The sequence below is a fragment of the Tachysurus fulvidraco genome, chromosome 21 (assembly GCF_022655615.1).
Source record: "Tachysurus fulvidraco isolate hzauxx_2018 chromosome 21, HZAU_PFXX_2.0, whole genome shotgun sequence".
NCBI lineage: Eukaryota > Metazoa > Chordata > Actinopteri > Siluriformes > Bagridae > Tachysurus > Tachysurus fulvidraco.
The window spans coordinates 18,168,027-18,185,982 of record NC_062538.1 but is presented as its reverse complement, the minus strand read 5'-3'; the positions used below and the strand labels follow the sequence as shown (position 1 = coordinate 18,185,982).

Below are 17,956 nucleotides of genomic sequence, written 5' to 3'. Positions count from 1 at the left end.
GAGGCATTGTAGTACCGCTTCTGGGTCATTCTCTTATGACGGAGCTGAGCTGTGACTTGCTGGGCATGTTTGGCAGCTGGCTCCAATAAACCAAAATTAACAGGAACGGCTGACCATGTCTGTCGTGACAACAGTCGTTGTGCAGGGGAACCCAACATTGGGTCTCCGGGAATGTTTCTCAACCTCCTAAATGAGTGTGTGAGTGTTCTCAACTTCCTAAATGAGTGTGTTAGGTGTGCCATGCACAGAGAAATATCTCTTCAATTTCTTTATTACAGCTGACGATGTTGTGTCACGGAGAAGGTCAATCTCACACCAACCCGTGTATGAATCTACAAGCACCAGGTAGTTTTGGCCATGCCATTCGAACATATCTGTTTGCACAGTAGACCAAGGCAGGTCTGGAACAGGGTATGGCTTTAATGGTTCTTTCGGTTGATATGCCTTTGTGCTGTTGCAAACTGAGCATGTTAGGAGTTCTGCAGTGATATCAGCTGTCATTGTTGGCCAGAAAACTATAGATTTGCTATTAAAATAGCTGAACATTGTCCATTTTTATTACACATGTATTTGTTATACATATTGTTTTATCAAAAGCTTGTGAATGACACTGCAAGAAATATATGATTTGATATAGCTTCATGACTTTGTTGTGTTGAGAATTTCAGTTATACCTCCTGTATATTGAAATCTGAAAATGGTATGGCAAGAAAATGGTATTTAAAATGAAATGTATATGCATCCAAATTACCCAAACTTTGACATTTTAAATTTAAACAGTTTAATTTATTAAACTCTTAAGTATGCTTTAAATAGCATGCATCTCTTTTGTAACATATGCACACATATATCGATAAACCTGTGTTTAGTGTTATATGGTGTGATTTACTCCAAATGATTAATATCCAGGTCACTCAGGAGATCTTCCTCCTCATCCTCCATTAGGCAGGTCTGAGCAATAGCACCGGTCACAGCATATGGGTCACAGTTGGCGGCAGGCCGGCGATCCTCCAAGTATCCACGCTTGTCCTGGCTAACTTGCAGTGGAATGCGGATGCTGACATCATGACTATCCACAGCAGCTGAAAACTCATGGATGTTGGAGGTCTCGTTTAAGCCAGTAAGTCTCCTCTGGTTGTCCTGCCCACCATGAGGATCTGAGACTCGGATGTACTGGACATGACGTGCGCGTAATTTTTCTATGATCATCTCAATATGCCTAATATAGTGGAGAAAAGCACAATGACAAGCATAAGGGATTAATGTTACATGAATACAACTGTTTGTGCATCCATGTATAAACATGCACTCACTCCAGCCCTCCTTCTGCTCTAGTGGCCACAGTGCTGAAGTTAGTGTGGCAGCCAGCTCCATTCCAGTTCCCTGGGATGGGTTTGGGGTCCAGAGAAGCAATTACACCAAAGTCTTCACACACTCTGTGCAATAGGAAGCGTGCCATCCACAAGTGATCTCCTGCTACAATTCCTTCACATGGACCCACCTGGAATTCCCACTGTATGGAGACAGGCAAAAATGTTTAGCAACCTTCTTCTTCTTTTTTTTTTTTTTTTTTTTACTATATTGGACACAACTTTATACTGTATTTTGATTAAACTGATATTTACATGGGAAAATCTTCAGACATGGGTATACACATACACTTAATTTTTTAACCTCATCTCTGAATGCATCCCACAATGAATGAAATAAATGGAATTTGGTAATTACCTGAGAAGGCATCTCCTCAGCATTGGTACCGCAAATTTTGATGCCTGCATAAATGCATGCTTTATAGTGACACTCTACAATGTCTCTGCCATAAGCTCTATCTGCACCCACTCCACAATAATATGGTCCTGATAAAGAGATAAAAAAAACCCAGAAATTTGTTTCTATTTATACAATAATTCATGTGTGAATAGCTGTTAGAGGTAATAGAACAAGTCGTATCATTTTATCTTGCATAATAAAATAGCCAAACATCTAATCCATTCCGTGTACTCTGAAAAAAAGACTGAATTTCCTACCCTGTGGTTTGGGGTAACTGTTTGATGGCCAGGAGTATGGACGTCCATCTATCCCCAGCAGAGTATACTCCTGCTCCATCCCAAGCCACAGTATGGAATCCTTCACCTTCTCCATGATTTTCTTACAGGCATGCCGATGGTTAGTGTCTACAAATGAAATCAAAATACAGCTTTTAAAATCAATTTTAGAATAACAAAATCTACTAATCCATTTGCCAAATGAGCTTTCTGACTTTACCTGCAGGTTTGCGGTTGATCTTGAGCACTTCACATAGTACCAGTTTGTTGGGGTCCAGAATAAAAGGGTCTCTGAATATACATACAGGAACAAGGATCATGGTGTTGAGAGTCACAGGGTGGCTAACGAACACACAGTTCCACTCTGGAATATCTAGCACAAGAAAAGCAAAGATCTCAAGCGAAAATTAAAAATTCCTTTCCATAATACAGTTACTGATCATATACCAAGAAAATATCTATATCTTTTGACGTAAAGCCCCAAATTCCTTATATCAAATAGACAACTCCTTAAAATGTGAATAATTTTTATGTATAAGAAAGAATCACAAAAATAGTCCATCTACAAGGTTTAAATTAATAAATGTAATAAATATTAGATAATAGTGTACGTATGAAATTACATGAGTTTGATTTGATGATCCATTTTTAAATGTAAAGTTTTTGTTTCCCTTCATTTTAGATGTAAGAAATTTGAAAGTATTTGGTCAACATGTGAACTGCATTTACAATGTAGAAATTTCAAAATAAACACATGAAACTCATGGAATTTTTATTGTTATCCCATTTTCCCATAATGCCATTCAGATTGAACAACTAGACCAAACGCACATTGTCCAAATGACAGAACAACAATTTTAGACTTTTTTGTTTTGTTTTCTTCTAAACAATTCTCAGTTAGAGCAAAGTTTCAGTCTAGGTGCTTATGATACCCTCAATACTGCTGGGTTCAGACTCCAAGGTTCGCGTTTTGCACCGAAGGCTCTCCCCAGATTCATCGATCCAAACATAGGTGACCTGACAGAGACCTCCCTGAGGAAGGCTGAGGTAGTGGGAGCTCCGCACCTTTGGCAGCACCTGTATTAGTTTAGGTAGAACAAAAATGAAGAAAGAACAGAGATACTTTAAAAACAGAACATTGGAAACACTGAGCAAGATAAGCAATGCAGATCACTGTTCGTGCCATGCAGTCCAAAACAAATTAGAGTTATTATTGCCAGCTTGAAGTTTTTTTTAAATGTTTTCCAATGAGAAGGTGTCTTATATTATGTGAAGCATTAATTATTAAAATGATACCGTATTACGACAAGTCTGTTAATATAATGCTGTTGTTTATAAAAAGAAATAATAAACAGTTTCTAAACAATCAGATTCCAAAATTTATCAGTGGTGTAGTATAGTATAATTTAATAGTTAACCATCTGAACAGTGCTTGAAAATAATTAGATGAATTACATAGAACCGTGCAAAAAATATTTAAGCATGTTCATGAATAAATGTCTGAAAATAAGCACATTCTCTTCACACAAAGGAGACTTACTTTAGGAGGATTACTTGTCCCTCAGGTTAGCTGTATGCAAATGAAACTACGAAACCTGAATGCTAAATTTAAAATTTGGTTGGCTGTGATGTAAAAAAAAAAAAGGCCACACCTATTGCTAGGTCACTCCTACTTTATTAAGCAACTTGGACAACAAATCCAAAGTTTTTTTTCTTGTAAATATGTGTAAGTTTCAGTCCATACTTTGAACAAAAACCTGGCCTGTTTTGTGTATTATGTTAGCTAAAAAAAAAAAAACACAAAGTTGAGACAAGTTAGAATATCTTAAGTTATGAAATTTGCCCACTTAATATCATCAAAACTTTGTAATAAAATTCAACTTAATTAAGCTTTTAGAGGTTAAATCAAAACATATTGGTTGTACTAAACAAATTGGGTTAGTCTATCTATAAAAGTTTTAGGATATTTACTAAATAATGAATGAGTTTAAATCACTTAAAAAGATGCATGCAAATTGTTACCTTAATTTTTTTTAAGTTAAGCCAGTGTAATATTTTGGGTGTAATTTGTAAGTATTGCTTATAGATGTGTAACTAGTTTGCCTGACACTGAACAAATGATGCAAAACACTGCTGAATTGGCCACTTCCAACTCCACCACGATCATCAAGTTTGCTGATGACACTGTTGTGGTGGGCCTGATCTCCAACAACGAGGAGATGGCCTACCTACAGGAAACAAAAAACCTGGAGAGATGGTACTAGGAGAACAATCTTTATTGTTCTTTATTGTTCACATTAATATTTATGTATATACATTATTTCTTCATATTCTCCATATATTTCATATTTATATATAGTTTTCTTATATAGTTTTCTTATTTAGTTCATACTTTCTTATTATTTTATTCTCATTTTATTTTTTGCTTTTTTATATTCTTTATTCTTATACCGGACAGTTGCATAAAGCATTTCACTGCATATCGTACCCTGTATGTATGTGTATGTGACAAATAAAATTTGATTTGATATGATTTGAATTTGCATGGATTAGAGCCTAATTGTTTAAAAATTGTTTATAGCATATATATGAACACTGAACATTCATTCATTCATTCATTCATTCATTCATTTTCTACCGCTTATCCAAACTATGCTCAGGTCACACGGAGCCTGTGCCTATCTCAGGCATCATCGGGCATCAAGGCAGGATACACCCTGGACGGAGTGCCAACCCATCGCAGGGCACACACACACTCTTATTCACTCACACAATCACACACTACGGACAATTTTCCAGAGATGCCAATCAACCTACCATGCATGTCTTTGGACCGGGGGACGAATCCGAAATACCCAGAAGAAAACCCCCGAGGCACGAGGAGAACATGCAAACCACACACACAAGGCGGAGGTAGGAATCGAACCCTCAACCCTGGAGGTGTGAGGTGAACGTGCTAACCACTAAACCACCGTGCCCCCCAACACTGAACATTTTGTTACACTTTTATTAAATATAAATGTAATATATTATATTTAATAATTAAATATAATGATGTATTAACAATGTCTGGTGGAAGACACTGCAAGAAATACAGGATTAGATGATATAGATAAAATCTTCATTCATTTATACATCATGTATAGTGAAATGTCACTTGCAAATGTTGGATTCTAATGAAAAAAAAAAAAAAGGCGAAACAAAATACCAAGGTCTTTCCTGTAATAAACTGATAAAAGAATATACACTATTATATGCCGCTAGTGTTCAGATTGTTAAAATGATGCAAAATCATTTTAACAACCAGTTTTGTTAATTTTGTCTTCAGGGTATACAAACTTTTGCACCAATACATTCCTGAGCAGGGGTTTCTTTTGGAGTCGGGGACCTCTATATGTATAAAACAATTCCAACAAAATAGAACATATTAATAACTCTAAGAACTTAATATAATAACTTTTATGTGATTTTTGCCATTGCAGTTTGGATTTGCACTCTATGTTGTCCAAACTCTCATGTTTCGTGGAGGGAATTAGGACTGGCAAGCCACAGGGAGAAAACTTTATGCCTGATTAGATGGAATTTCTATTTCAATGCGGAGAGGAAGGATAGGGAAATGAATCAACAACAAACACCTGGATATTTTTTTTGCTTGTGAAATTTTTTTGGATGAAAGAGACTGCCCAAAAAAGAGATTTTAAAATAAATTTCACAGTGTGACTATGGTTAGACTTGCAAAGACAAAGACTGAGACTGTGACACAAACTGAAAATTGAGATTGTTATGACGGAACCTTTCATATCTGAAATTTATTCTTCGTTTAACTAATGTGTTTTTGTTCTGTTTTTGTAAACTATAGTCAAATGATCTAAATCAGTTGTTTTTTCTAAATTGAAGAGAATTGATTGTATTATAAATTCATATTGACAGGACAAATTGTCTTGAGGTCTTGTCTTCTTTTATTTTACTTATTTATTTTTGTATTAACCTATACAGGAGAAGAAGAGGGTGTCAGGGAGCACCCTGCTTCTTCTCCTGTGCACACCCCGCCTGCTCGGAGCTCATCGCCAATGTACTGATTTCGCACACCTGCTCCTCTTTACACTGGCCTATATAAGCACCACATTCGCTCCACTCCAGCGTCCGTTATTGTTTTCTGTTTCCAGTGTGTTTACTCTGCCTGCCTTTTCATTAAACCCTGTTTTGCTGGTGCCTCTGCTTCCACCTCCTTCACTTCGCCTAACAGAATAACGGAATAATTCCTCCGCTGCTCAACACCCCCCACCCCCCCACCCGCTTCCACCGGCAATCCCATGGCGCTTCCGGTTGCCTTTTCCAGAGAAGCTTCCGAATACCGCGGTTTCCAGCTCCAGGTGAATCTATATATTGAGATGCACCCACAGCGATTCCCCACCGAACGATCCAAGGTAGCGTTCTTCATTTCCCTCATCCCATATATGGGATGCCGCTAGCCCGGCTGCGCAATCTTACGCTGGGTTCACCGCGCACTTCCTGGAAGTGTTTTGCAGCTGGGCTCACAGAGACTGTCCCGGAGAGAAAGAGTGAGTGCTGTTGAGCTCCCCACTGACATCTCACCCTTATCCAAGCTCACTGTGTCTCTTATAACCCCCGCTCTATCTATCTCTGTACGTGCCCTAGTTGACTCTGGCTCGGCGGGGAACTTCATCTCCCAGGCCTGCCTCGACTGCTTACGCCTCCCCCGAGAGAGGGGCTCCCAAGACTTAGAGGTACAAACCATCCAGCGGCGCCCTCTGGGAAAGGGGTGGGTGAAGTACTGCACACCAGTAGTGACGCTCCAAGTGGGGCTATTCCATCGAGAGGAGATCTGGTTCCTGGTCCTGGAGTGTTCCACTGTCAGCGTGATCCTGTGGAGACCAGGGTCTCAAAAGCACGTGCTAAGGTGCTCCTGGGATCCCTGTGACGTCCTGGAGTGGAGTCTCGACTTTAAGGAGCACTGTCTCTCCCAGCTTCCGACGCGGGTCCAGGGGGCTATGATTGGCGCCACCCGGGTGGAGGAGGCTACGACTACAAATCAGGCGAACATCCCCGAGGTGTACCGGGACTTCGTTCCTACGTGTTCAGTGACCAGGATGCCACCTGTCCCCCCCATCATCGACCCTGGGACTGCTGCATTGACCTGCTCCACGGTGCTAAGCTACCCAAGGGCCGTGTGTACCCGCTGTCCACTCCTGAACACCGAGCAATCGAGGAATATGTCCAGCAGGCTCTCCGTCAGGGGTTAATCACGCACTTGTCCTCCCCAGCAGCATCCAGCTTTTTCTTCGTGGGAAAGAAGGATGCCCAAATTGCTCCTCTTCCGTACCCCCTCCCACTCGTGCCTGCTGCTCTGGAGGACCTGCAGCATGCAAGGGTTTTCACCAAGCTCGATCTCCGGAGCGCGTACAACCTAATACGCATAAGGAAGGGAGACGAGTGGAAGACTGCCTTCATCACACCCTCGGGGCACTATGAATACCGGGTCATGCTGTGTGGCATATCCATCACTCCAGCTGTCTTCCAGGGGTACGAGGTACTTCGGCCCTATCATCAGAATCGGGAGGAACACCTGAAACACGTGCGTGCCGTCCTGTAGGTACTGCATTCACACCGGCTCTACCTGAACATTTCGAAGTGCGAGTTCCACCGCCATACTATCCCCTTCCTGGGCTACATCATCAGTGCAGATGGGATCCAGATGGATATAGTAAAGGTAAAGGCAGTGAGGGAGTTTCCTGGGTTTTGCGAATTTCTATCGCCGGTTCATCCAGGGCTATAGCCAAATCACTGCCCCCCTCACGTCACTCCTCAGGGGTAAAGCCCAATCCCTGAGGTGGACCAGGGAGGCTCAGGAGGCTTTCCATGTGGGAGAAGAAGGCACAAGCTCTCCACAGCCGAACAGAACTACGACATCGGCAACCGCGAGCTTCTGGCCATCAAGCTGGCCCTGGATGAATGGAGACACTGGCTGGAGGGAGCCGATCACCCGTTCACTGTGGTCACCTACCACAAGAACCTCCAGTACCTACAAGAGGCACGGAGACTTAACCCCCGACAGGCACGCTGGGCCCTCTTTTTCACCAGCGGTGTCTTTTTTTGACAGCGGAAGCCCTGTTCCATCAGAGTCTTCCGGAACTTCGGACTCCCCGAGGAAATCGTCTCGGGCCGAGGGCCTCAGTTCACGTCCCGGGTCTGGAGAGGGTTCTTCAAACTCCTTGGGGTGTCTGTGAACCTAACATCAGGATACCACCCACAGTCTAACGGCCAGGCCGAGCGAAAAATCCAGCAACTGAGCCGTTATTTGAGTTATGGGAGTCTGCACACACCCAGCTGCGTCGAGCCCTCCGCAACACCCGCCGACACACCGATGCACGGCGGCTGGAATCGCCATGCTTCCATCCCAGGGACCTGATGTGGCATCTACCAAAGACCTGAAGCTGATGTTGCCCTGCCGCAAGTTGAGCCCTCGGTTCATTGGGCCCTTCAAAATCGCCGACCAGGTCAACGACGTGTCCTACCCGCTAGAACTGCCGCCAAGGTACCACATTCACCCTACCTTCCATGTGTCCTTGCTCAAACCTTGTGCCTCTCCTGTGTCTCGCCCCCCAGGTGGCCCCGCGGTCCCCGCACAGCCAGAAATCGTGGACCAGCCCGATATCTATGTGGTGAAGGAAGTTCTGGATTCTAGGCGGCGCCTCGAGTACCTGGTGGACTGGGAGGGGTATGGGCCGGAGGAGCGGTCATGGGTGGCTTGGCGAGACATGCTGGATCCGGCGCTGCTGGCAGAGATCCATGCTTCACATCCACACTGCCCGGCACCCCGTCGAGGGGCCGGCCTCGTCGCCGGGTCAGGGCGTCTGGTGCCTCCCCTGGGGGAGGGGGTGGTGTCAGGGAGCACCCTGCTTCATCTCCTGTGCACGCCCCGCCTGCTCGTTACACTGGCCTATATAAGCACCACATTCGCCACACTCCAGCGTCCATTATTGTTTTCTGTTTCCAGTGTGTTTACTCTGCCTGCCTTTTCATTAATCCCTGTTTTGCTGGTGCCTCGGCTTCCGCCTCCTTCACTTCGCCTACAGAGAGAGTATAACGTTTATTGAAAGTCTTTGTTTCCTTGAAATGCTTGCTTTTTACATCTCTTGGGTATTGGGTGAAGTCTGCTGTGAAATGAATTGATGAATTAACTCTGCAGACTAGAGAATATAATTTAATAGATATTATACATGTGTATTCCATTTGTTTGTATGATTGTTATGCCTGTTGTGGTGGTAAGAAAACAAAAAAACAGTTTTGTGTGCACAGCTCATTACCCAGAAATGGTAAAAAAAAAAAAAAAAAAAAAAAGGAAAAAAAAAACCAGTTTTTTAATAAAACTTTTATTTATTTAAGGCTTTTTAAAAGCATGTTTTAAATAGCATGACTATTCTTTTAAAATGTGAATTAGTGGTATATTTGAATGTTTTAGAACAAATCGTTAATATCCAGGTTCCACCTCATCCTCCATTAGGTAGGTTTGAGCAATAGCACCGGTCACAGCATATGGGTCACAGTTGGCGGCAGGCCGGCGATCCTCCAAGTATCCACGCTTGTCCTGGCTAACTTGCAGGGGAATGCGGATGCTGACTCCATGACTATCCACAGCAGCTGAAAACTCATGGATGTTGGTGGGACTGTTTAAGCCAGTAAGTCTCCTCTGGTTGTCCTGCCCACCATGAGGATCTGAGACTCGGATGTACTGGACATGACGTGCGCATAATTTTTCTATGATCTTCTCGATATGCCTAATATAGTGGAAAAAAGCAAAATGACAAGCATAAGGGATTAATGTTACATAACTGTTTGTCTATCCATGCATAAAAATGCACTCACTCCAGCCCTCCATCTGCTCTAGTGGCCACAGTGCTGAAGTTAGCCAGCTCCATTCCAGTTCTCTGGGATGGGTTTGGGGTCCAGAGAGGCGATTACACCAAAGTCTTCACACACTCTGTGCAATAGGAAGCGTGCCATCCACAATTGATCTCCTGCTACAATTCCTTCACATAGACCCACCTGGAACTCACACTGTATGGAGACAGGCAAAAATGTTTAGCAACATGTAGTTTTGAACCATTGAAAAGGCTAGATTCATATCTGGTGAGTTAAAAACTTCAAAAAAGATGGGGAAAAAAGACAAGAAAATTACAAGGGTGACCTAATGCTTCCACCAAGATAATACAGTATGGAGCCAATGTACATTGCTCTATCCCATAATTTCAAAAGCCTTCTTTTTCTTTTTTACTTTCTTCGTTCTTTTTTTTTACCATTTTGGACACAACTTTATATTTTGATTAAATTGATATTTAGATGGGAAAATCTTCAGACATGGGTATACACATACACTTAATTTTATGAGCTCTTCATTCAGATTTTTCTTGAGAAGAAACATCTGAGACATTCAACAGCAAATAAACACCTTTAAATAGTGGCACTTGCCTTTAAAGTCCTTGTTATAACTTATAAAATTGCTTTCCCTCAGATGAGCTAAAATAATTCAAGAAACATCATCAGAATCACATGTAAATTAGACCTGTCTCCATTTTGCCCCACAGTTCTATATAGTACTTGTGTCTGTAGTTATGACTGAGTTCTGAGTTAAATCTTCACATCATCTCTGAATGCATCCCACAATGAATGATATAAATGGAATTTGGTAATTACGAAATATGAAAGTATTTGGTCAACATGTAAACTGCATTTAAAATGTAGAAAGTTCCAAAATAAACACATTAAACTCCAGGATTTATTATTCTGTTATCCTATTTTCCCGTAATGCTATTCAGATTGAACAACTAGACCAAACACACGTTGTCCAAATGACAGAACTACAATTTTAGACTTTTTTGTTTTGTTTTGTTCTAAACAATTCTCAGTTAGAGCAAAATTTCAGTCTAGGTGCTTATGATACCCTCAATGCTGCTGGGTTCAGACTCCAAGGGTCGCGTTTTGCACCGAAGGCTCTCCCCAGATTCATTGATCCAAACAGCCATCCTTCACATCGTCACATTGATACAAATGCACACATAGCTCATCCTATAGAAACTGTGTCTGTTCCCCGAGTAGTGAGATCAAAAAGTAAATGCACGAGAAAATCTCAAAACAATCTTACTGTAATTAGATTAAATTAGATTAAACTTGGATTAAACCAAATGAATACATCAGTCTAAATGAGCTACACCATAAGGATATATCTATAAGCATGAGCCTCGTCAGACTGGTCGTGGAGGTGGTGTTGCCACTATCTCGTGATCTCCTTACTGTTACTCAGAGAACAGAGTATAGATTTAGTTCTTTTGAAGTGCTTGTTCTTAATGCTGCACTCTTGCACATGCACATGAAAAAATCCCTTATGTCTTTTGCTATAGCGGCCGGGTACAGACCCCCAGGACCATACACTGATTTTCTTACAGAGTTTGCAGATTTTCTCTCAGACCTATTGGTTAACTTTGATAAAGCATTAATTGTAGGAGACTTTAACATTCACGTTGACGATACAAATGATGCTTTAGGAGTCACATTTATGGACCTACTAAACTCTGGGCTTAAACAAAACATCACTAGAGCCACACACCGCCTTAATCACACACTAGATTTAATGATATCACACGGAATAGATATCACTGATGAGGTAACGGTCTGTGATGTCATCACTTTGAGGTGCGATATCTATATATCGCACCTCAAAGTGATGACATCACAGACCGTTACCTCATACCCAATACCCCATGTACACACTACCCATAGAACAGACTAACTGTGTCTCACCACGTTATCGACTATTATTCTGACCAGTAAAGACAGATTCACAAATAACCTGCCTGATCTGTCTGGACTTCTTACTGTACCCTCAAACACAAACGATCTAGATGTAATGACTAACAGCATAGGTGCTATATTCACTAGCACACTAGACACTGTTGCCCCAATCAGATTAAAGCAAGTTAGAGACAAAACACCTGCACCGTGGTATAATAGCCATACTCACACCCTCAAGAGAGAAACCCGCAACCTCGAGCGAAAATGGAGAAAACTAAATTAGAGGTTTTTAGAATTGCATATAAGGACAGTATGTCCAGCTATAGACATAAAAAGCTCTAAAAGCTGCTAGGGCTGAGCACCTGAGCAAACTCATAGAAAATAACCAGAACAACCCCAGGTTTTTATTTAGCACAGTGGCTAGATTAACAAAAAAAAAAAAAACAGAAATGTGAACACACTATTTCATCACAGTTCAGTTGTGAGGATTTTATGAGATTCTTCACTGAAAAATTTAAAAATTTAAAATTTGTGACTCAGTCTCACCTAAAGTGCTACACTCACAGCTACAGTGCTTTACAAGTACAGGACAGGAAGAGTTAGATAAGCTTATTACTACAGCTAAATCAACAACTTGTTCACTAGACCACATCCCAACTAAACTACTAAAAGCAGTGTTATATAAAGCTGATGAGCCTCTTCTTAATATTATTAACTCCTGGATATCTTTAGGTTACATCCCTAAATCTTTCAAGATGGCATTTATTAGGCCCCTCATTAAGAAACCTAATTTAGACCCTGACGAACTATCAAATTACAGACCTATTTCACATCTTCAGTTTATGTCTAAAATACTAGAAAAGGTTGTGTCTGTTCAACTGAGCTCCTTCTTACAGGAGAACAATATCTTTGAAGAGTTTCAGTCAGGTTTCAAGCCCCATCATAGCACAGAAACAGCACTTGTTAAAGTTACAAATGACTTGTTCTTAGCTTCGGATCAAGATTGTATGTCACTATTAGTTCTACTTTACCTTAGTGCTGCATTCGACACTATAGATCACAACATTCTCCTAGATCGCTTACAAAATTACACAGGTATTCATGGACAGGATTTAAGTTGGTTTAAATCCTATCAGTCTGATCGATACCATTTTGTAGAATTAAATGGTGAATCCTCCAACTTATTGCCAGTTAATTATGGGGTCCCTCAAGGATCAGTCATTGGACCCCTGCTTTTCTCGATATACATGCTTCAATTAGGGAACATCATTAGAAGACATGGGATTAATTTCCACTGTTATGCTGACGATACACAGTTATATATCTCATCAAAACCAGATGAAATAGCTGAATTGTCCAAATTAACTCAGTGCCTCAGAGAGATAAAAGACTGGATGAGCTGTAATTTTCTGTTATTAAACTCCGATAAGACAGAAATACTACTTATAGGTCCAAAAACCAGTACACAGAAACTCTCACAAATTAACTTCCATTTAGAGGGATGTACTGTTACTAGTAGCTCAACAATGAAATACCTGGGTGTTATATGAGACAGCAACTTGTCTTTTGAAAATCCTATCGCCCATACTACAAAAACAGCCTTTTTCCACCTTAGAAATATTGCCAAGCTAAGAAACATCCTAGTCTGTATCTGATGCTGAGAAGCTAGTTCATTCATTCATGACCTCTACGCATGACCTTGCGTACAAGGCTTTTAATGCTTTAGCTCCCATGTATCTAAATAGTCTTCAAACACGTTACAATCCTTCACGATCTCTGAGATCACAAAACTCAGGACTTCTGGTAGTTCGCAGAATATATAAGTCTACTAAAGGTGGTTGTAACGTAGCATCAGGAGACAGAGGATCCATATGCACGCTTTATTAGGAGATCGTAGTACAACAGGTGGGGGTCAGAGCCGGCAAACACAACAATGTAGAGAGCAAATAATCAGAATCGGTAAACACGAAAAAACAGGTCGGGGCAGGCAGCAAACAATCAGAGAATCAGAATATCAAACAGGGTCAAAACCGGAAAACAGAATAACAACCAGAAAACGCTCAGAAAGACAGTAAACACTAGTTGAGACTTTGCACTGGGGAAATGTTCAAGTTCAGCTTTTATAGCGTGGGAAATAGGAAACAGCTGGTGGTGTAATCATGACAGGAGTGGTGGATTGATTGTCTGGGATGTAGTCAGGAAGTCGATAAAACTCGGGTGAAGGTTCCCTCTGGTGGCAGTCGGGAGATGTCGCAGATGTTTCATTCATAACAGTGGGAGAGCATTTTCATATTTAGCTCCCAAACATTGGAATAGTCTTCCTGTTAGTGTTCGGGGCTCAGATACACTTTCCCAGTTTAAATGTAGATTAAAAACTCACCTCTATAGTCAGGCGTACACATAATACATCCCATAATACTGTGCACTATTATATCAGAATTGCACATTTTATGAACAGCAGATATGTTAATCCCTTTCCATTGCTGGTCTCTTCTACCCATCCCGAGGCATCCAGAAATTTTACCAGATGAAGATTTCGGACCACTGAGATGAGGCTGAACTAGCAAACCCTGAGGCATCTAGAGATCTACCAGCTCCAGTTAGACTCTGCTATACTAAAAAGATGTGAACTCCATGTGATCTTTTGAATCTATACAACATTTGTTAGACTGTATATTTATAATCACACCCTCCAGTGTCACCCATATGAGGATGGGTTCCCTTCGAGCCTGGTTCCTCTCAAGGTTTCTTCCTTGCCATCTAAGGGAGTTTTTCCTTGCCACTGCTGCCTGAGTCACCTCAGACTTGCTCATTGGGGATATATACATACACATTGTGAACTAAATCTATCTAATATTAATCTGTAATTTTGTATTCTATTAATCTTCATATTATTCTTATAATAACCCTTTGTTCTATGTTTATGTTCTGTAAAGCTGCTTTGAGACAATGTCAATTATAAAAGTGCTGTACAAATAAACTTGAATTGAATTGAACTTGTCCCTCTGGTTAGCTGTATGCAAATTAAACTACGAAACCTGCATCCTAAATTTAAAAGTTGGTTGGCTGTGATGTAAAAAAAAAAAGAAAAAGGCCACACCTACTGCTAGGTCACTCCTACTTTATTAAGCAACCTGGACAGCTTATTCAAAGTCAATCCAAAGGTTTTTTCTTGTAAATGTTTGTAAGATTCAGTCCTTACTTTGACCAAAAACGTGCCGTGTTTTGTTTATTATGTTAGCTAATTTAAAAAAAAAAAAAAGTTGAGACATCTTCATTTACATAACACAAAGAAAGAAAGAACAGAACACTATAAGAAATGATTTATGGGGTTAATCAGTAAAGCTTAAAAGGAAGAACATTTTCAACATAAAAAATGAAGTTTGTTACAGTACATGTACCGTACATTGTCACACGACACTAAAACTAAAATTACAGCATATCCTAAGCTAATTCATCGACCTAATTCATCATATAAATAATGGACCCTGTTATCCTGCATATTGTAATTTTTGGAGTTTGTGTGAGACTGCAAAGTTGCTTTAAACAGAGCTGAATTTGCATGGATTAGAACAAAAGATTTGCTATTAAAATAGTTGAACATTGAACATTGTCCATTTTTATTACACACATATTCATTATAGATATTGTTTTATCAAAATTTTGTGCAAGACACCGCAAGAAATATCTGATTTGATATAGCTGTATGACTTTGTTGTGTAGATTCAGGGAACTCTTCAGATGTAAAATTATTCCACTGAACTATTGAAATCTCATTATTTAAATGTTGACAATAATATCTTGACTATTTATTTGAACGATAGAGCCAGACACAGAGAGCTGAACATTGCTTTTTGGAATATTTGGTTTGTATTTTTTTCTGATGTGAACAAACTGAGAGTAGATATTTTATCTCACTTGGAAGAGTGAGGATTTTACCGAGGAAAGACTGAGATAGGATTAGAAAACATGTCATGTAAGCAACCCTAAGCAACACGGATTTTCATAGATTATTAACAGGGATTTCATACTCCAAATTGTCATGTCAGTCAGTGTCTCATGGCAAGAAAATGGTATTTAAAATGTATATGCATCCGATATTAGCCAAACTTTGACAAGTTAAATTTAAACAGTTTAATTTATTAAACTCTTAAGTATGCTTTAAATAGCATGCATCTCTTTTGTAACATATGCAGTATATACTGTATATTCAATATATCCACACATATATCGATAAACCTATTATATATTTAGTTACATAGAACCATGTGATTTAGTGTTATTTGGTGTGATTTACTCCAAATCATTAATATCCAGGTCACTCAGGAGATCTTCCTCCTCATCCTCCATTAGGCAGGTCTGAGCAATAGCACCGGTCACAGCATATGGGTCACAGTTGGCGGCAGGCCGGCGATCCTCCAGGTATCCACGCTTGTCCTGGCTAACTTGCAGTGGAATGCGGATGCTGACATCATGACTATCCACAGCAGCTGAAAACTCCTGGATGTTGGAGGTTCTGTTTAAGCCAGTAAGTCTCCTCTGGTTGTCCTGCCCACCATGAGGATCTGAGACTCGGATGTACTGGACATGACGTGCGCGTAATTTTTCTATAATCTTCTCGATATGTCTAATATAGTGGAGAAAAGCACAATGACAAGCATAAGGGATTAATGTTACATGAATACAACTGTTTGTGCATCCATGTATAAAAATGCACTCACTCCAGCCCTCCTTCTGCTCTAGTGGCCACAGTGCTGAAGTTAGTGTGGCAGCCAGCTCCATTCCAGTTCCCTGGGATGGGTTTGGGGTCCAGAGAGGCGATTACACCAAAGTCCTCACACACTCTGTGCAATAGGAAGCGTGCCATCCACAAGTGATCTCCTGCTACAATTCCTTCACATGGACCCACCTGGAATTCCCACTGTATGGAGACAGGCAAAAATGTTTAGCAACCTTTTTTTTTTTTTTTTTTTTTTACTATTTTGGACTTTATTAAAAATAAAAGTAAACAAATAAAATTAATTTGATATTTAGATGGGAAAATCTTCAGACATGGGTATACACATACACTTAATTTTAGGAGCGCTTCATTCATATTTTTCTTAAGAAGAAGCATCTGAGACGTTCAACAGCAATAGAGGCATTTGCCTTTAAAGTCCTTATTATAGCATATAAAATTGCTTCCCCTCAGATGAGCTCAAGCTCGTAAGTTTGATTTTGACATTGGTGAGAGGGACGTAATAGTAAAATTGGTCGGACATAAATAAAAGGTTTTTTGCCTCCATCCTCAGACAGCATCACATCACGCGTCTGTTTGTGTGTGTATTACGATTTGTAAGAATTCATAAACTAATAATGGCATGCAACAGTCAATTGTCTGTCTGATATTCCACTATTTGAGTGACTGTTATAGATATACACAAATTAATACACACTAATGTTTAAATTTGCAACTCATCCGATTAATATGGGATTGTAATGTACTGTAAAAAAAAAACAAAAAAAACACTGCCCCTGAATCGATGTGTCACACAACGTTCCCCGTATTTTGTGCATGAAACTGTTGCACAAATTATTCGGTGTTTAATATTATAAAAACAAAAACAGCACAAACGAAACTTTTAGCGGTACAAATCAGCACAAACGAATGAGACTATTTTGCTGACGTCTTGCATTAGTTGGAGGCCAACTTCACGCTGGTTTGTTATAAGAATACTTTCTTCCTCACATAATCACGTTGCATATTGCTTCATACAACGGAATATAGCTGCAGCCGTTCTCAACACACTAGCTTTAGAAACACAAAGCCAATCAAACAGCGATGTGGGTTAGAGAGGCAGGACTCAAAAAAGGCAAAGGCCAATCATTTTAGAGAGGTGAGTTACAGAGGCGGGATTCATTGCAGGGGGTAAATCTGTTAACCGTTTGTGTTCCACAAGTTGCGCTATTTTTTTACAGAACGCCGTTGTAAAAATATTTTTCATCTTATTTAATGATTCCTGGATAAATGTGAAATGAAATAAGTAAAAAAAAGCACAAGACACAGACGGATATATAATATAGGCTTGGTCGAATTATTGCTAGGGACAATTGAGTGTTCC

General features: G+C 40.3%; 3 protein-coding genes across 3 annotated transcripts; 1 reads left to right on the top strand and 2 right to left on the bottom strand.

Annotated features, from left to right (window-relative positions):
- Positions 1-335: 335 nt before the first annotated feature.
- On the bottom strand, positions 336-3,231 carry LOC113661738 (glutamine synthetase-like). The gene is made up of 7 exons (XM_047805907.1): positions 3,220-3,231; positions 2,978-3,122; positions 2,266-2,418; positions 2,028-2,174; positions 1,729-1,856; positions 1,314-1,513; positions 336-1,219 (listed from the first exon to the last, which is right to left on the bottom strand). The coding sequence occupies exons 1-7, from the start codon at positions 3,229-3,231 to the stop codon at positions 886-888; spliced, it is 1,119 nt and encodes a 372-aa protein (XP_047661863.1). The 3' UTR covers positions 336-885.
- A 3,276-nt stretch (positions 3,232-6,507) lies between these two features.
- LOC125139889 lies at positions 6,508-7,659 on the top strand. The gene is made up of 3 exons (XM_047805906.1): positions 6,508-6,607; positions 6,705-6,923; positions 7,016-7,659. Exons 1-3 carry the CDS (start codon positions 6,508-6,510, stop codon positions 7,657-7,659), a joined length of 963 nt encoding a protein of 320 aa, XP_047661862.1.
- Positions 7,660-14,971: 7,312 nt separating this feature from the next.
- LOC125139810 (glutamine synthetase-like) lies at positions 14,972-16,797 on the bottom strand (the record flags this gene model as incomplete). The annotated part of the gene is made up of 2 exons (XM_047805360.1): positions 14,972-16,482; positions 16,577-16,797. Coding segments are annotated over 2 exons (555 nt in total), but the record flags the coding sequence as incomplete, so codon positions are not given.
- Positions 16,798-17,956: the final 1,159 nt, after the last annotated feature.